This window comes from Pristiophorus japonicus, chromosome 8 (assembly GCF_044704955.1).
Source record: "Pristiophorus japonicus isolate sPriJap1 chromosome 8, sPriJap1.hap1, whole genome shotgun sequence".
NCBI lineage: Eukaryota > Metazoa > Chordata > Chondrichthyes > Pristiophoridae > Pristiophorus > Pristiophorus japonicus.
The window spans coordinates 4,889,377-4,916,420 of record NC_091984.1 but is presented as its reverse complement, the minus strand read 5'-3'; the positions used below and the strand labels follow the sequence as shown (position 1 = coordinate 4,916,420).

General features: G+C 53.0%; 1 protein-coding gene across 2 annotated transcripts in view; it reads left to right on the top strand.

Annotated features, from left to right (window-relative positions):
• The first annotated feature begins 26,132 nt into the window (after positions 1–26,132).
• rnpc3 (RNA-binding region (RNP1, RRM) containing 3) overlaps positions 26,133–27,044 on the top strand; it is a 39,244-nt gene continuing 38,332 nt past the window's right edge. For both annotated transcript variants that reach the window (XM_070886483.1, XM_070886482.1), the window contains exon 1: positions 26,133–26,190. In XM_070886483.1, coding sequence (XP_070742584.1) covers positions 26,147–26,190 — 44 coding nt within the window. In that variant the 5' untranslated portion in view covers positions 26,133–26,146. The remainder of the gene's footprint in view (positions 26,191–27,044) is intronic.

Sequence of the window (27,044 nt, the reverse complement as noted above, 5' to 3'; positions counted from 1 at the left end):
AATCATGCTTTTTCAAATGTCCCACTACTGCTTCCTTAATAATGGACTCCAGCATTTTCCTGATGACAGATGTTAGGCTAACTGGTCTATAGTTTCCTGCTTTTTGTCTGCCTCCTTTTTTAAATAGGGACATTACATTTGCGGTTTTCCAATCCACTCGGACTGCCCCAGAATCCAGGCAATTTTGTCAGATTACAACCAATGCATCCACTATCTCTGCAGTAACTTCTTTTCAGACCCTAGGATGTAAGCCATCAGGTCCAGGAGATTTGTCCACCTTTAGTCCCATTATTTTACCAAGTACTACTTCATTAGTGATAGTGATTGTATTAAGTTCCTCCCTCCCTATAGCCCATTGATTATCCACTATTGGGATGTTTTTAGTGTCTTCTACCATGAAGACCAATACAAAATATTTGTTCAATGTCTATGCCATTTCCCTGTTCTCTATTATTAATTCCCCAGTTTCATCCTTCAGGGGACCAACATTTACTTTAGCCACTCTTTTCCTTTTTATGTACCTGTAGAAGCTCTTACCATCTGTTTTTATATTTCGTGCTAGATTACTTTCATAATTTATCTTCCCTCTCTTTATCATTTTTTTAGTCATTCTTTGCTGGCTTTTAAAAATTTCCCAATCATCTGGCTACCTACTAGTCTTGGCCGCTTTGTATGCCCTTGTTTTCAATTTGATACCATCCCTTATTTCCTTAGTTAGCCGCAGATGGTTATCCCTTCTCTTTAAGTCTTTCCTTCTCATTGGGATATATTTTTGTTGCGACCCCTAACTCTGATCCCTGTCTCCAGCCCCGACCCCTGTCTCCAGCCCCGACCCCTGTCTCTGGCCCCGACCCCTGTCTCTGGCCCCGACCCCTGTCTCCTGCCCCGACCCCTGTCTCCAGCCCCGACCCCTGTCTCCAGCCCCGACCCCTGTCTCTAGCCCCGACCCCAGTCTCTAGCCCCGACCCCTGTCTCCAGCCCCGACCCCTGTCTCCAGCCCCGACCCCTGTCTCTAGTCCCGATCCCTGTCTCTAGCCCCGACCCCTGTCTCTAGCCCCGACCCCTGTCTCCAGCCCCGACCCCTGTCTCCAGCCCCGACCCCTGTCTCTAGTCCCGATCCCTGTCTCCAGCCCCGACCCCTGTCTCCAGCCCCGACCCCTGTCTCCAGCCCCGACCCCTGTCTCCAGCCCCGACCCCTGTCTCCAGCCCCGACCCCTGTCTCCAGCCCCGACCCCTGTCTCCAGCCCCGACCCCTGTCTCCAGCCCCGACCCCTGTCTCCAACCCCGACCCCTGTCTCCAACCCCGACCCCTGTCTCCAACCCCGACCCCTGTCTCCAACCCCGACCCCTGTCTCCAACCCCGACCCCTGTCTCCGGCCCCGACCCCTGTCTCTAGCCCCGACCTCTGTGTCTAGCCCCGACCTCTGTGTCTAGTCCCGACCCCTGTCTCTAGCCCCGACCCAAAGCAAGCGCTTTACTCGGAACTCCTTCTCGGCAAATGACCTAAAGGTGGGCAGAGGAAACGTTACACGGACACCCTCAAAGCCTCCCTGATAAAGTGCAACATCCCCACTGACACCTAGGAGTCCCTGGCCAAAAACCGCCCTAAGTGGAGAAAGTGCATCCGGGAGGGCGCTGAGCACCTCAAGTCTCATCACCGAGAGCATGCAGAAATCAAGCGCAGGCAGCGGAAAGAGCATGCGGCAAACCAGTCCCACCCACCCCTTCCCTCAACGACTATCTATCCCACCTGTGACAGGGACTGTGGTTCTCGTATTGGACTGTTCAGCCATCCAAGGACTCATTTTTAGAGTGGAAGCAAGCCTTCCTCGATTCCGAGGGACTGCCTATGTTAATGGGGCAGTGGAATTATTAGGACAAAAAAAATAACTTGCTGGAATTTTCTTGCTCTTTACCACATAAAAATGGAAAATATGCTTGTTTCAGATTACACAAGATAAACAAAATATAGTTCCTTTTTTGAATTGTTGTTGTTAATGATAGCCCAATAGTGGGGCGAATTAAATGTATACCTAGTGATGACACTCCATTTACAAATCCCTTCACTGCCTCATTACTCTGCCTCTGCAACCTCTTTCAGCCCCAATTCCCAACCTTCGCCCTTCTGTCTTCTAATTCAGGCTTCCTGCACCGCTGCTCTCCCTGCATTCTGCGATTTGTGGCAGAGCTCTGCCTTGCTCCTTTCTCCCCACCTCTAAACGTCTTCTCCTGAATCTAACTCTTTATCAATGTTTCTCTACTTTCGCAGAGTTTTAGGTTGTGGGTTCAAGTCCCACTCCAGTGAATTGAACACATAAATCTAGGCTGACTCTCCAGTGCAGTGCTGAGGGAGTGCTGCACTGTCTCAGGTGCTGACTTTCAGATGAGACGTCAAACTGAGGCCCCGTCCGATCTCTCAGGCGGACGTAAAAGATCCCATGGCACTATTTTGAAGAAGAGCAGGGGAGATTTTGAGGATGTTTTCAGTAGAGTGGACAAGGGGGAACCAGTTGATGTGGTATATTTGGACTTTCAGAAGGCTTTCGACAAGGTCCCACACAAGAGATTAATGTGCAAAGTTAAAGCACATGGGATTGTGCGTAGTGTGCTGACGTGGATTGAGAACTGGTTGGCAGACAGGAAGCAAAGAGTAGGAGAAAATGGGTACTTTTCAGAATGGCAGGCAGTGACTAGTGGGGTACCACAAGGTTCTGTGCTGGGGCCCCAGCTGTTTACATTGTATATTAATGAGTTAGACGAGGGGATTAAATGTAGAATCTCCAAATTTGCGGATGACATTAAATTGGGTGGCAGTGTGAGCTGCGAGGAGGATGCTATGAGGCTGCAGATTGACTTGGATAGGTTAGGTGAGTGGGCAAATGTATGGCAGATGAAGTATAATGTGGATAAATGTGAGGTTATCCACTTTGCTGGTAAAAACAAAGAGACAGACTATTATCTGAATGGTGACAGATTAGGAAAAGGGGAGGTGCAACGAGGCCTGGGTGTCATGGTACATCAGTCATTGAAGGTTGGCATGCAGGTACAGCATGCGGTTAAGAAAGCAAATGGCATGTTGGCCTTCATAGCGAGGGGATTTGAGTACAGGGACAGGGGGGTGTTACTACAGTTGTACGGGGCCTTGGTGAGGCCACACCTGGAGTATTGTGTATAGTTTTGGTCTCCTAACTTGAGGAAGGACATTCTTGCTATTGAGGGAATGCAGCGAAGGTTCACCAGACTGATTCCCGGGATGGCGGGACTGACATATCAAGAAAGACTGGATCAACTGGGCTTGTATTCACTGGAGTTCAGAAGAATGAGAGGGGATCTCATAGAAACGTTTAAAATTCTGACGGGTTCAGACAGGTTAGATGCAGGAAGAATGTTCCCGATGTTGGGGAAGTCCAGAACCAGGGGTCACAGTCTAAGGATAAGGGGTAAGCCATTTAGGACCGAGATGAGGAGAAACTTCTTCACCCAGAGAGTGGTGAACCTGTGGAATTCTTTACCACAGAAAGTTGTTGAGGCCAATTCACTAAATATATTCAAAAAGGAGTTAGATGTAGTCCTTACTACTAGGGGGATCAAGGGGTATGGCGAGAAACCAGGAATGGGGTACTGAAGTTGCATGTTTAGCCATGAACTCATTGAATGGCGGTGCAGGCTAGAAGGGCCGAATGGCCTACTCCTGCACCTATTTTCTATGTTCCATGTTCTATGTTCCCTGTCTCTAGCCCCGACCCCTGTCTCTAGCCCCGACCCCTGTCTCTAGCCCCGACCTCTGTCGTCTCTAGCCCCGACCTCTGTCGTCTCTAGCCCCGACCCCTGTCTCCAGCCCCGACTCCTGTCTCCAGCCCCGACCCCGGACTCCGAACCCTGTCTCCCACCCGACCTCTGTCTCCCACTCCATCCCCTGTCTCCGACCCCGGTCTCTGACCCCGACCCCCCCCCCGCCGTCTCTGACCTCGACCCCCCGTCTGACCCGACCCCCCGTCTCTCACCCCGACCCCCCGTCTCTCACCCCAACCCCCCCCCCGTCTGACCCGACCCCCCCGTCTCTCACCCCGACCCCCCCCCCCCCGTCTCTGACCTCGACCCCCCGTCTGCCTCGATCGCCCTGTCTGACCCGACCCCCCGTCTTTCACCCCGACTCCCCCGTCTCTGACCTCGACCCCCCGTCTGACCCGACCCCCTGTCTCTCACCCCGACCCCTGCCCGTCTCTCACCCCGACCCCTGTCACTCACCCCGGATGCCTGTCTCTGACCCTGCCTCTGATCGCTGACCCCTGCCTCTGATCGCTGTCTCTAATCCCTGTCTCTGACCCTGACCCTGTCTCTGACCCTGACCCTGTCTCTGACACACACCTGCCTCGTTCCGGGGATGTGGGCGCTGGCAAGGCCCAGCATTTATTGCCCATCTCTAATTGCCCTTGAGAAGGTGGTGGTGAGCCGCCACATTGAACCACTGCAGTCCGTGTGGTGAAGGTGCTCCCACAGTGCTGTTGGGGAGCGTGTTCCAGGATTTTGACCTACCGACGATGAAGGAACGGTGATATATTTCCAAGTCAGGATGGTGTGCGTGACTTGGTGGGAACTTGCAGGTGATGGTGTTCCAATGCGCTTGTTGCCCTTGTACTTCTCGGTGTTAGACGTCGCGGGTTTGGGAGGTGCTGTCGAAGAAGACTGGGCGAGTTGCTGCAGTGCATCTTGTAGATGGTACACACTGCAGCCACGGTGCGCCGGTGGTGGAGGGAGTGAATGATTAAGGTAGTGGATGGGAGTGGGCAGTTTTGTCCTGGATGGTGTCGAGCTTTTGAGTGTTGGAGCTGCACTCATCCAGGCAAGTAGAGAATTCCATCACACTCCTGACGTGCCATAGCATAGATGGTAGAAAGGCTTGGGGGAGTCAAGAGGTGAGACTTTATTACAAGAGCATTTGAGTAAAAGAGTGAAGACGTCTTGCTGCATTTTGAAGACATCTTGTTGCCCTGGTGAGACCACACCTGGAGCATTGTGTACAGTTTTGGTCTCCTTACCGAAGGAGATGCAACGAGACCTGGGTGTCATGTTACATCAGTCATTGAAGGTAGGCATGCAGGTACAGTAGGGAGTAAAGAAAGCAAATGGCATGCTGGCCTTCATAGCGAGGGGATTTGAGTATAGGAGCAGGGACATCTTACTGCAGTTGTACAGGGCCTTGGTGAGACCACATCTTGAATATTGCGTGCAGTTTTGATCTCCTACTCTGAGGAAGGACATTCTTGCTATTGAGGAAGTGCAGCGAAGGTTCACCAGACTGATTCCCGGGATGGCAGGACTGACATATGAAGAAAGACTGGCTTATATTCGCTGGAATTTAGAAGAATGAGAGGCAATCTCATAGAAACATAGAAAATTCTGACGGGATTGGACAGATTAGATGCAGGAAGAATGTTCCCGATGTTCGGGAAGTCCAGAACCAGGGGTCACAGTCTAAGGATAAGGGGTAAGCCATTTAGGACCGAGATGAGGAGAAACTTCTTCACTCAAGAGAATTGTGAACCTGTGGAATTCTCTACCACAGAAAGTTGCTGAGGCCAATTCATTAAATATATTAAAAAGGGAGTTAGATGTGGCCCTTACGGCTAAAGGGATCAAGGGGTATGGAGAGAAAGCAGGAATGGGGCACTAAATTTGCATGATCAGCCATGATCATATTGAATGGTAGTGCAGGCTCGAAGGGCCGAATGGCCTACTCCTGCACCTATTTTCTATGTTTCTATGTTACATGCTATAGAGGGAGTGCAACGAAGGTTCACCAGACTTATTCCTGGGATGAAGGGATTGTCCTATGAGGAGAGCTTGAAGAGAATAGGCCTATATTCTCCAGCGTTTATGAAGAATGAGAGGTAATCTAATTGAAACATACAAAATTAGTACAGGGATTGACAGGGTAGATGCAGGGAGGATGTTTCCCCCGGGCTGGGGAGTCTAGAACCAGGGGTCACAGTCTCAGAATAAGGGGTCGACCATTTAAGACTGAGGAGAGAAGAAATTTCTTCACACAGAGGGTTGTGAATCTTTGGAATTCTCCACCCCAGAGGGCTGTGGAGGCTCAGTCTTTGAGTATATTCAAGACAGAGATCGATAGATTTTTGGATATTAAGGGAGTCAAGGGATACGGGGATAGTGCAGGAAAGTGGAGTTGAGGTAGAAGATCAGCCATGATCTCATTGAATGGCAGAGCACACTCAGGGGTCGAATGGCCTACTCCTGCTCCTAATTCTTATGTTCTTAGGTTCTAGTCTATGATTCTATGAAATGGAAGCATTCTCTTCACATCTACCCTATTCATAATTTTAAAGACCTGTATCAGGTCTCCTCTCAGTCATCTCTTTTCTAAAGAACGCCCGCCCAACCTGTTCAATCTTTCCCAAAAGCTGATGTTAATCACCATTTATTTCAATGGAATCAGAGCTAATTCCAGGCCAGTTACTTTACCTCTGAGGTAGGGGAAAAATTAGTCTTTAATGAAGGCTGAAATAACCCTGTAGATGGATAAAGAGAAAGCAGTTCAAGGCAGCCAGCACGGATTTCAAAAGGGATGATGGTGCTTGACAAACCTCACTAAATTCTTTGAAGCGGGGGTAACAGACATGGTGGCTGGGGGAAATGCAGTGTACATGGACTTTGACAAGGTACCTCATGGGAGATTATTGGAGAACATTAAGGAGTATGTGTTATATATGTAAACCTGTAAATACCTTATTTAACCACCAGAGGGCTCATCCACTCATCGGATAGATTGTTCCCGATGTTGGGGAAGTCCAGAACCAGGGGACACAGTCTTAGGATAAGGGGTAGGCCATTTAGGACTGAGATGAGGAGAAACTTCTTTACTCAGAGAATTGTTAACCTGTGGAATTCCCTGCCGCAGAGAACTGTTGATGCCAGTTCATTGGATAAATTCAAGAGGGAGTTAGATATGGCCCTTACGGCTGAAGGGATCAAGGGGTATGGAGAGAAAACAGGAAAGGGGTACTGAGGGAATGATCAGCCATGATCTTATCAAATGGTGGTGCAGGCTCAAAGGGCCGAATAGCCTACTTCTGCACCTATTTTCTATGTATTTTCTATGTTTCCCCTGGAGCCCCAAGGGATCCCACAATCCCTTGGGAGCACCTGTACATAAGGAGGCCTCAGGCTGGAGAGGCACTCTGGAGACCGGTAATAAAGGACTGCGGTCACACCTTACTTTGAGCTCACAGTATCTGGTCAGATTCTTCATTCAATACATAACAACTGACGACGAGATACAGATGACGAACCCCACCGCAACAATGCAGAGAACAATGGGCAGCCTGGAGAAATTTTCAGAGGGAGATGATTGGGAAACCTTCGTGGAGCGACTCGACCAATACTTCGTGGCCAACGAGCTGGAAGGGGAAGCGAACACTGCCAAACGAAAGGCGATCCTCCTCACCATTTGCGGGGCACCAACGTAAGGCCTTATGAAAAATCTGCTCGCTCCAGCGAAACCCACAGACAAGTCGTACGATGAGTTGTGCACACTGGTCCGGAAGCATCTAAACCCGAAGGAAAGCGTTCTGATGGCGAGGTACCAGTTCTACATGTACAAGAGGTCTGAAGGCCAGGAAGTGGCAAGCTACATCACTGAGCTAAGGCGCCTTGCAGGACATTGCGAATTTGAAGGACACTTGGAGCACATGCTCAGGGACTTCTTTGTACTTGGCATTGGCCATGGAGTAATACTTCGCAAACTTTTGACTGTAGAGACCCCAACCTTGAGTAAAGCCATAGCGATAGCCCAGGCGTTCATCGCCACCAGTGACAATACCAAACAAATCTCTCAGCACACGAGTGCTGCTGCAAGTACTGTGAACAAAGTAATGTTGTTTTCGAATCGTAATGTTCAGGGCAGGCCTCACATACCTGCAGCTGCACGTCCGTAAATGTCCCAGAGTCCACCATCAAGGATAGTGAATGCAAGGCCATTAACACCTTGTTGGCGCTGCGGGGGTGATCATCGTTTCCATTCATGCCGCTTCAAAGGATACATTTGCAAGGGCTGTGGAACAATGGGACACCTCCAACGTATGTGCAAGCGAGCTGCAAACCCTGCTAATCCTGCAAACCAGCATGTTGCAGAGGAGGACAAATCCACGGTGGATCACGACGAACCAGAGCCTCAGACCGAGGAGGCAGAGGTATATGGGGTGCACACATTTACGACAAAGTGTCCCCCAATAATGCTGAAGGTTGCACTAAATGGACTCCCGGTGTCAATGGAGCTGGACACTGGCGCGAGCCAGTCCAAAATGAGCAAATAGACTTTCGACAAATTGTGGTGCAGCAAGGCCTTACTCCCATTCGCACTAAACTGAGAACGTACACAATGGAACTAATTCCCATAATCAGCAGTGCTACTGTAAAGGTCTCCTATGATGGAGCGGTGCACATGTTACCACTCTGGGTGGTACCGGGCGATGGCCCCCACACTGCTCGGCAGGAGCTGGCTGGGGAAGATACACTGGAACTGGGAGGACATCCGAGCGCTCTCATCCATCGACGACACTTCATGTACCCAGGTCCTAAACAAGTTACCCTCGCTGTTCGAACCAGGCATCGGGAAGTTCCAAGGAGCAAAAGTGCAGATCCACCTGATTAGAGGGGTGCAACCCATCCATCAGAAGGTGAGAGCTGTACCGTACATGATGAGAGAGAGGGTGGAGATCGAGCTGGACCGGCTGCAATGAGAGGGCATCATTTCGCCGATCGAATTCAACAAGTGGGCCAGTCCGATTGTTCCAGTCCTCAAGGAAGACGGCACCGTCAGAATCTGTAGTGATTACAAAGTAAGTATCAATCGTTTCTCCCTGCAGGATCAATACCCACTACCAAAGGCAGACGACATATTTGCGATGCTGGCGGGAGGAAAAACGTTCACGAAGCTGGACTTGACCTCAGCCGACATGACGCAGGAGCTGGAGGAATCATCAAAGGGCCTCACCTGCATCAACACGTACAAAGGTCTCTTCATTTACAACAGATGCCCGTTTGGGATTCAATCAGCCGCGGCGATATTCCAGAGGAACATGGAGAGCTTACTGAAGTCGGTTGTGCGCACCGTGGTCTTCCAGGACGACATCTTGGTTACAGGTCGGGACACCGTCGAGCATCTGCAGAACCTGGAGGAGGTTCTTAGTCGGCTTAATGCTCGAAGTGCGTTTTCCTGGCACCTGAAGTGGAGTTCCTGGGGAGAAGAATCGCGGCGGATGGCATCAGGCTCACCGATTCGAAGACAGAGGCAATCAAGAATGCACTGAGACCACAGAACTTGACGGAGCTACGGTCGTTTCTAGGACTCCAGAACTACTTTGGTAACTTCTTACCGGGTCTTAGCACACTATTAGAACCACTGCACTCTTTACTGCATAAAGGAGATGAATGGGTATGGGGTAAAACCCAAGAAAATGCCTTTGTAAAAGCTAGAAAACTGTTATGCTCAAACAAATTGCTTGTGTTGTATGATCCATGTAAGCATTAGGTACTAGCATGTGATGCGTCGTCAGACGGTGTCGGGTGTGAATTGCAACAAGCTAATGAATCTGGGAAATTGCAACCGGTTGCTTATGCATCCTGAAGTCTGTCTAAGGCTGAGAGGACCTACAGCATGATCGAAAAAGAAACGTTAGCGTGTGTTTATGGGGTAAAGAAAATGCATCAATGTCTGTTTGGGCTGAAATTTGAGTTGAAAACCGACCATAAGCCTCTTTTCTGAAAGTAAGGGGATAAATGCGAATGCATCGGCCTGCATCCAGAGATGGGCGCTCACGTTGTCCGCATACAACTACGCCATCCGCCACAGGCCAGGCACAGAAAACTGTGCAGATGTTCTCAGTAAGCTGTCATTGCCCAGATGGCACAGCCCGCCGATTTAGTTATGGTAATGGAAGCATTTGAGAGTGAGCAATCACCTGTCACCGCCCAACAGATTAGAACATGGACGAGCCAGGGCCCCCTTACTGTCCTTAGTAAAAAAACACTGTGCTCCACAAGAGTTAATCTAGTGTCCCGTTAGAAATGCAGGAAGAAATAAGGCCGTACCAGCGGCGCAAAGATTAAATGTCTTATACAGGCAGACTGCCTTCTTTGGGGTAATCGGGTAGTGGTGCCAAAAAAGGGCAGGGACACTTTTATTAGTGATCTCCACAGTACCCACCCAAGCATCATAATTATTGTGTTCCTAACACAGATGAGGCTGCACACAGGGAGGTTAAAGTAACAGTGACCTCAGTCTTTAATAAGACACTCCAGAGTGAGAAACAGGCCTTAGGGCCAGCTTTTTTACAGTGCTCCCAAGGGATGCTGGGATCCCTTGGGACTTCAGGTGGATGAGCTCCCTGGTGGCGGAACATGGGAGTGCATGCTTTACAGATACACAACATCACTCCCCCTCAAAGTCAAAGTGAAAACTATTTACAAGGTGAGGCGGTCGGGAGCCTTTCTTTCCCTGGTGGACCGCTTCGGTACAAATGTCTGTTCTGGTGTGTTGGCTGTGCCCTCGCTGGGCTGGCGTGTTGTTGGCCCTGCAGGGCTACTAGGTGAGCCTGGCCTTGCTGGGCTGTTGGGCATGATGGGTTCGATTTCCTGGTCCGGCGTGGTGTCGTTGATCCTTTGGGTGTGTGTTGTGGGCTCGAAAAAGGTGGTGTCTGCTGTGGGTTGTTCAGGGCAGTCTGTGAACCGCAGCCTCATTTGGTCCAAGTGTTTTCTGCAAATTTGTCCATTGTCTAGTTTGACGACAAACACCTTATTCCCTCCTTTAGCTATCACCGTGCCCGCGATCCACTTGGGACCATGTCCATAGTTTAGCACATACACAGGGTCATTCAGATCAATTTCCCATGACAGTGGTGTGACCATCGTTTACATTTTGTTGCTGCAGCCTGCTCTCTACCTGATCATGCAGGTTGGGGTGAACCAACGATAGTCTGGTTTTAAGTGTCCTTTTCATAAGTAGCTCAGCCGAGGGCACCCCTGTGAGCGAGTGCGGTCTCGTGCGGTAGCTGAGCAGTATGCGGGACAGGCAGGTTTGGAGTGAGCCTTCTGTGACTCGTTTAAGACTCTGTTTGATGGTTTGTACTGCCCGCTCTGTCTGCCCATTGGAGGCTGGTTTAAACGGGGCCGAGGTGACATGTTTGATCCCATTGCGGGTCATGAATTCTTTAAATTTGGCACTGGTGAAACATGGCCCGTTGTCACTGACCAGTATGTCAGGCAGGCCGTGGGTGGCAAACATGGCCCTCAGGCTTTCAATGGTGGCGGTGGTGGTGCTTCCCGACATTATTTCACATTCAATCCATTTTGAAAAAGCATCCGCCACTACCAGGAACATTTTACCGAGAAACGGGCCCGCATAGTCGACACGGATCCTCGACCATGGTCTGGAGGGCCAGGACCACAAACTTAGTGGTGCCTCTCTGGGCGCGTTGCTCAACTGAGCACACACGCTGCATTGCCGTACACAGGACTCTAAGTCAGAGTCGATACCGGGCCACCACACATGGGATCTGGCTATCGCTTTCATCATTACTATACCCGGGTGTGTGCTGTGGAGATCCGAGATGAACGTCTCCCTGTCCTTTTTTGGTAGCACTACGCGGTTACCCCACAACAGGCAATCTGCCTGAATGGACAGCTCGCCCTTTCGCCGCTGGAAAGGCTTGATTGGTTCTTGCATTTCAACGGGGATACTGCCCAGCTCCCATGCAGTACACAGTTTTTTACTAGGGACAGCAGAGGATCTTGGCTGGTCCAAGTCCTAATCTGGCGGGCCGTGACAGGTGATTTATCATTTTTAAACGCTTCCATGACCATCAACAAGACTGCGGGCTGCGCCACCATCAACATGTTTGCAGACTGCGCCATTTCCACCCCTGTGGAGGGCAATGATAGCCGACTGAGAGCATCCGCACAGTTCTCGGTGCCTGGCCTGTGGCGGATGGTATTGTTATTCGCTGATAGCGCGAGTGTCCACCTTTGTATGCGGGCTGAGGCATTAGTATTAATCCCCTTGTTTTCAGCGAATAGGGATGTGAGGGGCTAGTGATCGGTCTCCAGCTCAAATTTGAGGCCAAACAGGCACTGATGCATTTTCTTTACCCCGAATACACACGCTAATGCCTCTTTCTCAATAATGCTGTAGGCCCTCTCGGCCTTAGACAAACTTCTGGAAGCATAGGCGACAGGTTGCAACTTCCCCGCAACGTTAGCTTGTTGTAATACACACCCGACTCCGTACGACGACATGTCACATGCTAGCACAAGTCTTTTACACAGGTTATACAATACAAGCAGCTTGTTGGAGCATAAAATGTTTCTGGCTTTCTCAAAAGCAATTACTTGGTTTTTTTCCCCATACCCAGTTCTCACCTTTGCACAATAACACATGTAGGGGCTCTAAAAGGGTGCTTAACCCTGGTAGGAAGTTACCAAAATAGTCCCAGGAACGACCGCATCTCCGTGACGTTCTGTGGCCTGGGCGCGTTCCTGATAGCCTCTGTCTTGGCGTCTGTGGGCCGAATGCCGTCCGCCGCGATATTTCTCCCCAAAAACTCCACTTCTGTTGCCATGAAGATGCATTTCGACCTCTTCAGCCGCAGTCCTACGCGATCCAGTCACTGGAGGACCTCCTCCAGGTTTTGTAGGTGCTCGGCGGTGTCCCGATCCGTGACCAATATGTCGTCCTGAAAGACCACCATGTGTGGTACCGACTTGAGTAGGCTCTCCATGTTTCTCTGGAAGATCGCTGCAGCCGACCGAATTCCAAATGGGCATCTGTTGTAGATGAACAGTCCCTTGTGCGTGTTGATGCAGGTGAGGCCCTTCGAAGACTCCTCCAGCTCCTACGTCATGTAGGCCGAAGTCAAGTCGAGCTTGGTGAACGTCTTGCCTCCTGCCAGCGGCGCAAATAGGTTGTCTGCCTTAGGTAGTGGGTGTGGTCCTGTAGCGAGAAACGATTAATAGTTACTTTATAATCACCGCAAATCCTGACCGTGCCATCACTTTTGAGTACTGGAACAATCGGGCTGGCCCACTCGCTGAATTCCACTGGGGAGATTATGCCCTCGTGTTGCAGCCTGTCCAGCTCGATTTCCACTCTCTCCCTCATCAAGTGAGGTACCGCTCGCGCCTTGTGGTGAATGGGTCGTGCCTCTGGGACCAAGTGGATCCGCACCTTCGCCCCGGAAAAGTTTCCAATGCCTGGTTCAAAAAGGGAAGGAAATTTGTTAAGAACCTGGGTACATGAGTCCTCATCGACATGTGATAGCGCTCGGATGTCATCCCAGTTCCAGCGGATTTTGCCCAGCCAGCTCCTTCCAAGCAGTGTGGGGCCATCGCCCGGGACAATCCAGAGTGGCAGTTCATGCACCGTGCCCTCGTAGGTGACCTTGACCATGGCGCTGCCCAGGACAGTGATAAGCTCTTTGGTGTACGTTCTCAGTTTCATGTGGATGGGGCTCAGGGCTGGTCTGAGTGCCTTGTTGCACCACAGTCTCTCAAACACCTTTTTACTCATGATGGATTGGCTAGCGCCAGTGTCCAGTTCTATGGCTACGGGCAAGCCATTCAATTTTACGTTTAGCATTCTAGGTGGATATTTCGTCGAAACTGTGTGCACCCCGTGTACTTCAGCATCTGCCTTCTCTCTCTGAGGCTCGAAATTGCTTTGATCCACCATGGACCGATCTTCCTCTGCCACGTGGTGGTTAGCAGGTTTTGCAGAGCTTGTAGCTCGTTTGCAAGCTCGTTGGAGGTGCCCCATTGTTCCACAGCTCTTGCGAACATACCCTTTGAAGCTACATGAATAGGCTGAATGGAAGCCTCCACAACGCCAACAAGGTGTGAATTGCCTTGCATTCATCCTTTGTTGGGGACTCTGAGTCATCTGGGTCACCTGAGATCTGCTGGCAGTTGCAGACTCGTGGGTTCTGCCCTGTACATTTCTGCTCGCAAACACAGTTCCAGTTAATTTATGAACATTGCTAGCACTTGTGTGCTGAGAGATTTGTTTGGTGTTATCACTGTGGACATAAACGCCTGTGCTATTGCAATGGCCTTACTGAGGGTCGGTGTCACTACAGTCAAAAGTTTTCAAAGGATGGTTTCGTGGCCAATGCCCAGTACAAAAAAGTTTCTGAGCATTTGCTCCAGGTAGCCATCAAACTCAAATTGTCCTGCAAGTCGCTTTAGCTCGGCGACATAGCTCGCCACTTCCTGACCTTCAGATCGCTGGCACATGTAGAACCGATACCTCGCCATTAGCACGCTCTCCCTCGGATTAAGATGCTCCCGACCAGTGTACTCAGCTCCTCGTGCAACTTATCTGTGGGTTTCACCAGAGCCAGAAGATTCTTCATGAGGCTGTAGGGCAGTGCCCCGCAGACTGTGAGGAGGACCACTCTCCTTTTTGCAGCGATTCCTTCTTCGTCCAGCTCATTGGCTACAAAGTACTGGTCTAACCGTTCGACACAGGCTTCCCAGTCCTCACCCTCCGAGAACTTCTCCAGGATGCCCACAGTTTGCTGCATCTTTGCGTTGGATTCGTATTCTCATCGCCAGTAATAAAGGACTGCGGTCACACCTTACTTTCAGCTCACAGTATCTGATCAGACTCTTCATTCAATATATAACAGTATGGAATTAGGGAGAAGATAGCAAACTGAATTAAATATTAGTCAGAAGGGAGGAATTAAGGGTAGTTTTTCCAGAGTGGTTGGAAGAGGCCCGAGCTGTCACACTGGGTTCAGCTCATCGACCACTCCCGTTCACTGTGGGTATCAATGATTTGCATTATCGGCCCAGAGGGAGTGGTGTCAAAGTGTAGAAGACCAAAGGGAACATTGATCAGATGGGGGAATAGGCATTCTGTGCTGGTGTTTATCCTTCACATGAGCAGCAGTCCTAATCCCATGTTGCTGCTGGAGCTGTGCTGGGCCAATTGGAGTGGAGCAACGCGAGGACAGAGGAGGAGCACAGAGCAGTGATGGTCGAGGAGCTCGGACTGATCGACCATTAGGAAAGGGTGCAGAGTGGACAAGGAGGGACAACATGTCACAGTCATAGGAATAGAAGGAGGCCATTCAACCCTGCGGGCCTGTTCATCCATTCAGTTAGCTTATGGCTGATCTGTATCATAGAAACATAGAAATTAGGTGCAAGAGCAGGCCATTCGGCCCTTCGAGCCTGCACCACCATTCAATCAGATCATGGCTGATCATTCACCTCAGTACCCCTTTCCCGCTTTCTCTCTATACCCCTTGATCCCCTTAGCCGTAAGGGCTATATCTAACTCCCTCTTGAATATATCCAATGAACTGGCATCAACGATTCTCTGCGGCAGGGAATTCCACAGGTTAACAACTCTCTGAGTGAAGAAGTTTTTCCCTCATCTCAGTCCTAAATGGCCTACCCCTTATCCTAAGACTGTGTCCCCTGGTTCTGGACTTCCCCAATATCGGAAACATTCTTCCCGCATCTAACCTGTCCCGTCCCGTCAGAATCTTATACGTTTCGATGAGATCCCCTCTCATCCTTCTAAACTCCAGTGTATAAAGGCCCAGTTGATCCAGTCTCTCCTAATATGTCAGTCCAGCCATCCCTGGAATCAGTCTGTTGAACCTTCACGGCACTCCCTCAATAGCAAGAACGTCCTTCCTGAGATTAGGAGACCAAAACTGAACACAATGTTCCAGGTGAGGCCTCACCAAGGCCCTGTACAATCCCCTCTCGTTCTTCTAAATTCCAGTGAATATAAGCCTAGTCGATCCAGTCTCTCCTCATATGTCAGTCCTATAATCCCGGGAATCAGTCTGGTGAACTTTCGCTGCACTCCCTCAATAGCAAGAATGGCCTTCCTCAGATTAGGAGACCAAAAACTGAACACAATACTCAAGGTGTGGTTTCACCAACACCATCCATCTGTCTTGGCCCCGCAAGGCAAACCCTAACACCCTTGTCTGACTAAATAAACATCGATCCCAGTCCTGAAATATTCAATTGACCCGTAGCCCCAACAGCTTTTGGGGGCGAGTTCTGGACCTCCACCACCCTGCCTGTGAAGAAATGCCCCCGATAGCACCCCTGCATAGCCTAGCTCCAATTCAAGGCCATGCCCCCCCCCCCCACAAACTAGAGGAAATAGTTTCTCTCTATCCACCTTGTTGTGTATACAAGAACTCCATGAAGCTGAGTACTGTGAGCTAAACTTAGTGTGACCTTAGTCTTTATTACAACTCCAGAGTGCCTAAACAACATGGCAGCCAACCTTTTATACTGGCCCTGTACATGTGTGCAGGTGACCATTATGACTCCAACAGTCGCGCCCTCTGGTGGCAAGTATTATATAGTTACATACATAACACACCTCACCAACTTCATCATCTTAAACACCTCAAATAGATCACCCCTCAATCTGCTATACTTAAGCGAATATTAGCCTAGACCATGTGAACCGTGCTCATAAATTTAAACCCTTACAGGCCTGGTATGATTCTGGTCAGCATGACCTGTGAGGGGGAATGTTTCAATTGCGCTCTCTTGGAAGGGTGCCTGGTGAATTTTTGAGAAATGTGAGTTTTGTAATAATGGCCCTGAAATTGCGGCCTCTCGGGGTGTGTACGATGTACGCACTCAACCGAGGAGGCCCCGCAAGTTCTGGGTTTAGGCGCACAAAGTGCCTGCTCCCAGCACCTTCAATCTGTCAAGTTGTTCTTCAAACTCTTACGCTTGGTAAAAGCAGAAGTACGACCAGCTTTTACCAGCATAGGAGTTTTAATAGATTAAAAAAAAATGTTATTACTTATTTTTATATTAAAAACCCTGCCTATGAAGGTAAGTTTATTTTTAGCACTATTAAAACATTTTATTTATTTCAAAAAACACATTTTTCTCTAAAACATTTAATTTAATGCAATTTCTGTTAATTTTTAAAAAATGAAGTATTTTCTGAAATTGATATTTATGTTTTATTTGATTTTAGGGATATTCTCATTGATAGTAATGGAAGCTCGGAGAATAGTCCATGTTCATTGGTTGGTCCGGCCCACGTGATCCCAGGATGCCCGTACGTTCCTGGACTACGTGGGCCTCTACGCTGGGCTGTGCATCCAGGCGTCGGAGCGCAAGTGTTCCTTCCTCTGGGACCACCACTTACTTTTGTAAAAAAAAATTTGGTTGGAGTCATCCGCCCATGGAAAGCCTCCAACTGCAATTTTTGGTCCATTTTCTAGACACTGGCTGTAGTTTTGTGTCCGTATTGAAAATTCATTCAAAATGCAGAGTCAAAAACAGTTAAAAAAGGTATTGCATTGGCTGTAAACGCCTTGGGACATCCTATGGTCGTGAAAGGCGCTATAGAAATGCAAGTTGTTTCTTTAACATAAGAACATAAGAACATAAGAATTAGGAACAGGAGTAGGCCATCTAGCCCCTCGAGCCTGCTCCGCCATTCAATAAGATCATGGCTGATCTGGCCGTGTACTCCGCTCCACTTACCCGCCCGCTCCCTGTAACCCTTAATTCCTTTATTGGTTAAAAATCTATCTATCTGTGATTTGAATACATTCAATGAGCTAGCCTCAACTGCTTCCTTGGGCAGAGAATTCCACAGATTCACAACCTTCTGGGAGAAGAAATTCCTTCTCAACTCGGTTTTAAATTGGCTCCCCCGTATTTTGAGGCTGTGCCCCCTAGTTCTCGTCTCCCCTACCAGTGGAAACAACCTCTCCGCCTCTATCTTGTCTATCCCTTTCATTATTTTAAATGTTTCTATAAGATCACCCCTCATCCTTCTGAACTCCAACGAGTAAAGACCCAGTCTACTCAATCTATCATCATAAGGTAACCCCCTCATCTCCGGAATCAGCCTCGTGAATCGTCTCTGTACCCTCTCCAAAGCTAGTATATCCTTCCTTAAGTAAGGTGACCAAAACTGCACGCAGTACTCCAGGTGCGGCCTCACCAATACCCTGTACAGTTGCAGCAGGACCTCCCTGCTTTTGTACTCCATCCCTCTTGCAATGAAGGCCAACATTCCATTCGCCTTCCTGATTACCTGCTGCACCTGCAAACTAACTTTTTGGGGATTCATGCACAAGGACCAGGGTGGAGCTATTGGAGGCGCGGCCTATTCACTTGGAGCCTGGAGCAGTGAGAGAAGGAGCTGCTGCTGTAGCTCGTGGCTGGAAGGCCTTTCGAGAACCCTGTGAAACAGCCCAGGAAGAGAAGGAAGGAAGGAAGGAAGGAAGGAAGGGGCTTCATTACCATTCATCCAGAGGGAGAGGAGGAGAGCAGAAGACTGCAACAACTTCATTAATTCTACAAAGAGTTGGAGAGAGGGGGAAAAAAGAACAACTAACCAGTGTGGAAGGAGGGAAAGACTTCTTCAACCAAAGGTGGGTGTGTTTTGGTGCATTCCCCAAAAGACTTTGTTGTATCGGTGGGGGGAGGAAAGAAGACCATTCGAGGGCCGGAACATCGCAGGGGGTGTGTGTGTGTGGAAGTGTGTGTGGGGGTCTTGCCTACAGCTAGGCCCACACACCACTGAAGCACCCCTCCCCCACTGCCTAGCCTGGGATAGCTGGAGCTACCTGGCTGACGAAACTCAATCACCCTAATTAACATCGTTGGGAGTGTGTACCTGTGTGGCTCCAGCTGCCCCAGGTGAAGACATCTTCTCCCCCCACCCGAAGACCACCCCAAAGACTGTTTTGTTTGCCATCTGGGGAGTGCACCCACCCATCGCTGTGAGGGGAGACCTGCCCTCGCAGCTTCCCTCTTTCCCCCCCCCCTCCCCCGCTCTCTTTCTCTCTCTCTCTGTCTCTCCCCTCTCCCTCTGAGAGCCCTTTCCTCCCAATTGAAAAAAGAAAAACAATTAAGACAACTGAGCAGAGGGAGCAAGGCCCCTCCCCAATTGCCAACTAGGGGAGAGGTGTGCCTCTTTCAGAGCTCTCTCTGTTCAAATATTTAAACGAGGCCATTTAAGATAATTGAGGCCTGTGACTTTGGGGTGGGTGTAGCCCTTAAAGGGACCCCGTGATGGCGACCCCATCCACGCCGGTGGCGGGGCCAGCAAGGACATACGCGCAGGCGGCGTCCACATCCACGGCGCCTCCTGTGCCTTCTGCTGCCCTGCCACCTTTCAGACTTGTCACAAAGAAACACGGGGTCAAGAGCTACACTCACCCCACGATGAGCATCGAGGAGTGCGTGCGGGCGATGGCTGGGGTAGTCGGCCCCTCGGCCATTGTCGCGGCCTCCAAGATGTCTGGGAAGGCCGTGTTCTTCCTGGGGTCGGAGCGGGCGGTGTCCCTGACCATTGAAAAGGGGCTCACGGTGGGCGGGACGTTCCTGCCGGTGGACCCTCTCAAGGCCACCGCGCAGAGGGTCATTCTATTGAATGTCCCGCCCTTTGTTCCCGCTGGGCTCCTCCTCCCTCACATACACCAACTGGGGGAGGTAAGGTCAGGGATCAACCCCATACCGCTCGGCCTCAGGGAGAGCAGCCTGCGCCACGTGTTCTCCTTCCGCCGCCAGCTCTTTGTCCGGCTGGCGCGGGAGGAGACGACAGAGGGATCGTTCAACGTGATGCACGAGAGGACTGCCTACCGCGTCTTCTGGACGTCGGACGGTGTGCGGTGCCATGCCTGTAGGGAGGTGGGGCACGTTCGCAAGAACTGCCCCGCCTCCAAGGCCGCCAAACCACCGAGGGCGGCCAAGGCTGGCGCCGCCGCCACCCCTCCCCCTAGTTGCGTCCGCGTGCCGGGAGCCGTAGGTGCGCGGGCATCATCGGGGGCCTTTGTTTTCACGGCCTCCGGCGGGGGGGAGGGAGAGCGTCCGACCGGAAAGAAGATGCGGAAGAAGGCGAAACATCTAGAGGCGGGTCCCCTCAGTGCGCCAGACAATTTGTTTACCGCGCTCAGCCCAACCCAGTCATCGGCGAGAGCGGGGTGCCCTGAGCCTGTGCCCGAGCCCTTGAATAACACCACAGAGGGGTTTGGGCGCGGGCAAGATAAGAAAAAGGGGGGAGTGGAGCGGGAGGCCTTGGCAGACATGGAGGTCTCCCTGCCTCCGCGCCCCCCCAGGAACAAAAGGAGGCGCCGCTCCAATGAGGCGGAGGGGGAACAACATCCCTCCGCGGAAGAGTCGGTGCCCGCCGTGTGTCCCGCGTCCCCCACCAGCGCCCCCAAACTGCGCCGTAGGCAGGAGGAGTCTGTCCCCGGGGAGGGTGAGACAGTCGAGGCTGCCCAGCCTCTGCCCCCCGGGGGTTGCGTGGAAGATCTACCTCTCGTGGGGGGCGCGGGGCCAGCGGAGGAATGCGATGCCGTCGGGTCGAGCGTCCCGGGGACTGAGGCGGGCGGGGCCGAAAAGGCCGCACCTGAGCCCGCCCAGCCAATATCCAACTTCCCCCGGGACTTGCTCGACTCGGCAGAAAATGAAACTGTAGAAAACTGTAATATACACCCACACGCTGGGCCGGGGGGTGGCGGCGGGGAGGGGGAAGAACAACAACCCTCGCCCCCTACTTTGGGGCTGGGGGACTTGGTGGACCTGGAGAATTTCCATTTTCGCCAGCTCCTGGGGTGGGGGAGGATCCCCTTCCGCTGTCGCTTCCCGACCCAGCACCACTTTTAAATAAGCCCAGTGGGGACTCCTCTGCCGACGATCCTGGGGGTGGGATCGGGGCAGAGCCAGGGCCAGATGGAGCGGCCGGGCCGTTTGCCGTACCTCGTGCGGTCGACGGGCCGGCTGCTGGCGGCGACCTCCCGGAGGGGGACGGGGACTCGGTGGGGGACGCGGGAGAAGATCTAGAGTCCACCGCCAGTGAGGCGGTGGATCTGCTCGCGGCCGCCACTGAGCCCCTCCTCATTCCTGCAAAGGAACTCCGGGACTTTTTGGTCCAGAGCCAGGGTCGCCGCGACCAAGCCCGTCTGGCCCTGGAAAGATGGTCCGAGCCGGGGCTGCTCGTCGCGTCCGTCCGCGCCGCCGCTAAAACCTTGGCCGCGGGCGGGCCCTTGATAAGGGCGCAAGACCTTGAGCTGCGCCGGCTCAAAAAGTTCCTCGCTGGGCTGCGGAGGGAGTGGAAGCCAAAAAAAAAGACTCCGCTCCCCCCCCCACAATAGGTTAGTTAGAGGTTGTACTATGCTCTTGTCATGAAGATAACCATAGCCAGCCTCAACATCAACGGCGGCAGAGAGGCACGCCGTAGATTTAACAATTTTTCGCTCCTGCGGGAGGGGAAATATGCGGCGTGCTTCCTGCAAGAAACACACACCGTTCCGGGAGATGAAGCCACGTGGCTCCTGGAATGGCAAGGAGAGGTCCGCATGAGCCACCTCACCGCCATTTCTAGTGGGGTGGCCATCTTGCTGGCCCCGCATTTTTAGCCGGAGATCTTGGGGGTCGAGGAGCCCGTGCCAGGCCGCTTGCTGCACATCAGGGTTTGCCTGGGGGACGTGCCACTCCATCTCATGAACATGTACGCCCCTCAGCCCGGCCCGCAGCAAACGCTTCTTCGAAGAAGTGTCCGCTCTTCTTGGCTCTGTCGACGTCGGCGACTGCATTGTCCTCGGGGGGGATTTTAACTGCACCCTCGAGGCGAGGGACCGCTCCGGTGTCCCGCAGAGCATGACGGCGATGGAGAAGTTGAGGGACCTGGTCGGGTCCCTCGGCTTGGTGGACGTCTGGCGAAATCTCCATCCCGACTCCAGCGCCTTTACTTGGGTGAGGCCTGGAGTAGGATGGTCCAGAGTCGACCGCCTTTACGTGTCTCGGGCGTACGTTTCCTGCGTCCCGGCGGCCTCCATGCGGCCGGTGCCGTGTTCGGACCACCACCTGGTGTGGGCAGAGCTCGCTTCGCTCCGCGCGAGGACGGGGTCCGTGTACTGGCATTTTAACAACCAGCTGCTGGAGGACGTGCGGTTCCAGGACTCGTTCCGTCGATTCTGGTCCGACTGGAGAAGGAAGCAGGGGGGCTTCCCCTCCTTGAGGCTATGGTGGGACATGGGCAAGGCTCACGTCCGCGTCTTCTGTCAGGAGTACGCGAGGGGGTCGACCAAGAGGCGGGCGGCCAGAGTCGGGCGCCTAGAAAAAGAGGTGCTCGACCTGGAAGCCCGTCTCGGTCAAGTCGTCCAGGACCCGGCCCTGCGGACGGTGTACGAAGCGAAGAAGGCCGCGCTGAAGGACCTGCAGCTCGTCGGGTCCCGAGGCGCGTTCGTGAGGTCGCGGATCCGGTTCCTGCGGGATCTGGACCGCGGCTCCCCCTTCTTCTACTCGCTGGAAAAAAGACAGGATGTCCGTAAGCAGCTCTTGACGCTGCTGGCCGACGACGGCTCTCTCGTCTCGGACCCGGAGGGCGTCAACAACAGGGCCCGTGAATATTACGGGGCCCTGTTCTCTCCGGAGCCGTCCAGCGAGGAAGCGCGTAGAGTTTTGTGGGACGACCTGCCGAAGGTCAGCCTGGAGGGCGCCGAAAATCTGGAAGCTCCGGTAAGCCTGGCGGAGCTAACCGGCGCCCTTGATCGGCTCTTGAGGGGAAAAGCCCCGGGGCTGGACAGGCTGACCGTGGAGTTCCACAGGGCGTTCTGGGACATCCTGGGGGGCGACTACGCGCGGGTCCTGGGGGAAAGTCTGGCGACCGGGAAGATGCCCCTCCCTTGGCGCAGGGCAGTCATCATCCTGCTGCCTAAGAAGGGCGATCTCCGCCTCCTTAAGAACTGGCGCCTGGTCTCCCTCCTCAGCACGGACTACAAAATCTTCGCCAGGGCGATGTCTGCTCGCCTTGGCGCCGTGCTGGACCACATGATCCACCCCGAGCAGTCCTACACGGTCCCGGGCCGGACAATCCACGATAACATCCATCTGGTCCGGGACCTCATCCATTATTCCCAGGAGGCTGGTCTGTCGGTCGCCTTCCTATCCCTCGACCAAGAGAAGGCGTTCGACAGGGTGGATCACGACTATCTGTTCGGAACTCTGCGCGCTTTCGGGTTCGGGACGCATTTCGTCGCCCGGATCCGACTTTTGTACGCCGCCGCGGAGTGTCTGATTAAGGTTAACGGGTCCTTGACGGCGCCCCTTTGCTTTGGGAGAGGGGTGCGCCAGGGATGCCCCATGTCCGGCCAGTTATACGCCGTTTGCGTGGAGCCTTTCCTGCGCCTCCTGCGGACGAGGTTGACGGGACTGGCTCTGCAAGGGCCGGGCATGGAGGTCGTCCTCTCGGCTTACGCCGATGACGTGCTCCTCGCGGTAGAGGATCCCGCTGACCTGCGGAGGATGCATGAGTGCCAGGAGATTTACTCGGCCGCATCCTTCGCCAGAATCAACTGGGAGAAATGTTCCGGACTCCTGGTGGGTCAGTGGTGGGTGGACTCCCTGCCGGAGGAGCTCAGGCCTTTTGCCTGGAGCACGACCCATCTCCTCTATCTGGGAGTCTACCTTAGCCCCGACGAGGAAGCCTGGCCGGCGAACTGGCAGGAGCTGGAGGCCAAGGTCGCCGCTCGCCTCGGACGCTGGACAGGACTGCTTCGAGTGCTGTCCTACAGGGGTCGAGTGCTAGTCATAAACTAGCTGGTGGCCGCAATGTTGTGGTACCGGCTGGTCACTTTGACCCCTCCCCCTGCGTTTGTCGCCAAGATACAGAAGAAGCTGGTGGACTTCTTCTGGAACAACAGGAAGCACTGGATCTCTGCTGCGGTCTTGAGTCTCCCGCATAGGGAGGGCGGTCAGTCGTTGGTGTGCGTCAGCGCCCAGCTCGTGACTTTCCGTCTTCAGACCCTGCAGAGATACCTTTACGTTGAGCCCCCTCCGAGGTGGTGTGCTCTGGCGATGTATTTCTTCCGCCAGTAGCGCGACCTCAACTACGACACGCAGCTCCTGTTTGTGAGTGTGGGGGGCGTCAGGACCCTCCGGGAGCTGCCTGTCTTTTACAAGGAACTCATCAGGGTCTGGAACAAAGTCTCCACCAAACGCAGCTCTCCACCGGCTGGAGTGGCAGCCGTCCTGCAGGAGCCGCTGCTCGGGAATCCGTACCTCCACGACCGAGGTTTTGGGTGGCGGTCGGAAGAGAGGGCTGTGGCTGGTGAGGTGACCAGGGTCAGGGACCTGCTCGATGGCGGAGGAGCGGGCTGGATTGCGCCAGGCACGCTGGCGCGGCGCCTAAATTCTGCCAACGTCCGCCGCGCGGCCGATGCCATCGAGTCGCTAAAAAGAGCTCTGGGCCCCGACTCCATTAGGTGCATCGAGGAGGCTCAAGCACGTGGGGAGATCCCTTCCGAACTGAACCCCGTCCGGACGGAATTCCTCATCGGCGCCAAACCCCGGAACCTCCCTCGGGGGCCGGCGCCTCACAACTTGAGCCGCCTCGAGGAAATCCCCCCCGTGCCTTTCAGTTCCGCGTGGAGGGGTTTCCTGTACGGGCTGCTCCTGCACACTCTCAACTTTGCCATCCTCGCCTGCCGTCCGGACACGCCATGGCGTACCATCTTGCCGTCCGGAGGAGGCGGGGGTCCCCGATAGAGGGCACTCTACGCAGGGGTCCTCCCACTATTTATCGGGGACTTGGCCTGGAGGGTGGTGCACGGAGCAGTGCCGTGCAATAAATTTTTAAGCCGGTTCACGGGCTCCCAGGCCGCCTGCAATTTCTGCGGTCTGGAAGAGTCCGTGTTCCATGTTTTTATTGAGTGCACAAGGTTGCAGCCCCTGTTTTGTTATTTAAAGGGGCTGCTCCTGAAATTCTGGCTGCACTTCAGTCCCACACTCCTGATCTTTGGGCACCCTGTGCGGAGGGGAGCGGGTAGGTCCGAGGGCCTCCTCGTAGGACTGCTTCTGGGCACGGCCAAGGGTGCCATCAGCCGGTCCAGGCAGCGGGCGGTCGAGGGGGTCGTTCAGCCGGACTGCCTGCCTCTCTTCTGCGCGTACATCCGCACCAGGGTGACCTTGGAGATGGAGCACGCGGTGTCCACCGGTACGCTCGTGGCCTTCCGCGAGAGGTGGGCACCGGAGGGACTGGAGTGCATCATCACGCCCGGCAACCAAATTTTAATTTGATTTATGTTTTTTAAGTTAATTTGTTTTAATTGGCGGTGCTGTTAGTGTGCCCCTCCCCTTTTATAGGGGGCACTTGGAGAAAAAATATGATTTTGTGCCCAAAAAACCCCCCCCAAAAAACCACAAAAAAAATAAAAGAGCCTTGTAAATGTTTGGTGTTTCCCCCAGATCGGGGGGCACGGTTTAATGTTTTTTGTTTGCTCCCAAAAGAGTTCATGCACATGGACCCCCAGGTCCCTCTGCACCTCAGCATGTTAAAATTTCTCCCCATTCAAATAATATTCCCTTTTACTGTTTTTTATCCAAGGTGGATGACCTCACACTTTCCGACATTGTATTCCATCTGCCAAACCTTAGCCCATTCGCTTAACCTATCTAAATCTCTTTGTAGCCTCTCTGTGTCCTCTACACAACCCGCTTTCCCACTAATCTTTGTGTCATCTGCAAATTTTGTTACACTACACTCTGTCCCCTCTTCCAGGTCATCTATGTATATTGTAAACAGTTGTGGTCCCAGCACCGATCCCTGTGGCACACCACTAACCACTGATTTCCAACCCGAAAAGGACCCATTTATCCCGACTCTCTGCTTTCTGTTCGCCAGCCAATTCTCTATCCATGCTAATACATTTCCTCTGACTCCGCGTACCTTTATCTTCTGCAGTAACCTTTTGTGTGGCACCTTATCGAATGCCTTTTGGAAATCTAAATACACCACATCCATCGGTACACCTCTATCCACCATGCTCGTTATATCCTCAAAGAATTCCAGTAAATTAGTTAAACATGATTTCATTCTTTATTTGCACAGATTGGTGGTTAGTGTAAGTATTCCGCATTAATAATTATGCATTTCTTTCCACTGTTGAGCTCTTTGTATTTGGATTTAAATGTGTGCATGGTTTGGGCACTGAGATTGAGTGACACTCTGGCGCACGTGGGCGGCAGCTGTCAGTCACCGCCGCGGTGGGCGGGGCTCCCTATCCTCGCTCCCATTGGTTGGTCCCCGCAACGCGTCAGCGGGGCTGGAGGGCGCATGTGTGGACTGCTGCAGAGCTTGGCGGAGCGGCGTGACTTCCGGTGAGTGGGGAGAGGGAGAAAGTGAAGGGGGAGTGGGAAGAGAGGGAATTGAGAGGGGAGAGAGGGAACAGAGGGAAGTGAGGGAGAAGAGAGGGAGGGGGGAATTGAGAGGGGGAAGAGAGGGGGAGGGGGAGGGGGAAGAGAGGGGGAGGGGGAGGGGGAAGAGAGGGGGAGGGGGAGGGGGAAGAGAGGGGGAGGGGGAGGGGGAAGAGAGGGGGAGGGGGAGGGGGAAGAGAGAGAGGGGGAAGAGGGAGGGGGGAATTGAGAGGGGGAAGAGGGAGGGGGGAATTGAGAGGGGGAAGAGGGAGGGGGGAATTGAGAGGGGGAAGAGGGAGGGGGGAATTGAGAGGGGGAAGAGGGAGGGGGGAATTGAGAGGGGGAAGAGGGAAGGGGGAATTGAGAGGGGTAAGAGAGGGGAGGGGGAAGAGAGGGAGGGGGAATTGAGAGGGAGAAGAGAGGGAGGGGGGAATTGAGAGGGAGAGGGGGAAGAGAGGGAGGGGGGAATTGAGAGGGGGAAGAGAGGGAGGGGGGAATTGAGAGGGAGAGGGGGAAGAGAGGGAGGGGGGAATTGAGAGGGGGAAGAGAGGGAGGGGGGAATTGAGAGGGGGAAGAGAGGGAGAGGGGGAAGAGGGGAGGGGGAGAGAGGGAGAGGGGGAGAGGGGTGGGGAAGAGAGGGAGAGGGGGAAGAGGGGAGGGGAGAAAGAGGGAGGGGGGAATTGAGAGAGGGAAGAGAGAGGGGAGGGGGAAGATTGAGAGGGGGAAGAGAGGGAGGGGGGAATTGAGAGAGGGAAGAGAGAGGGGAGGGGGAAGATTGAGAGGGAAGAGAGAGGGGGAGGGGGGAAGATGAGAGGGGG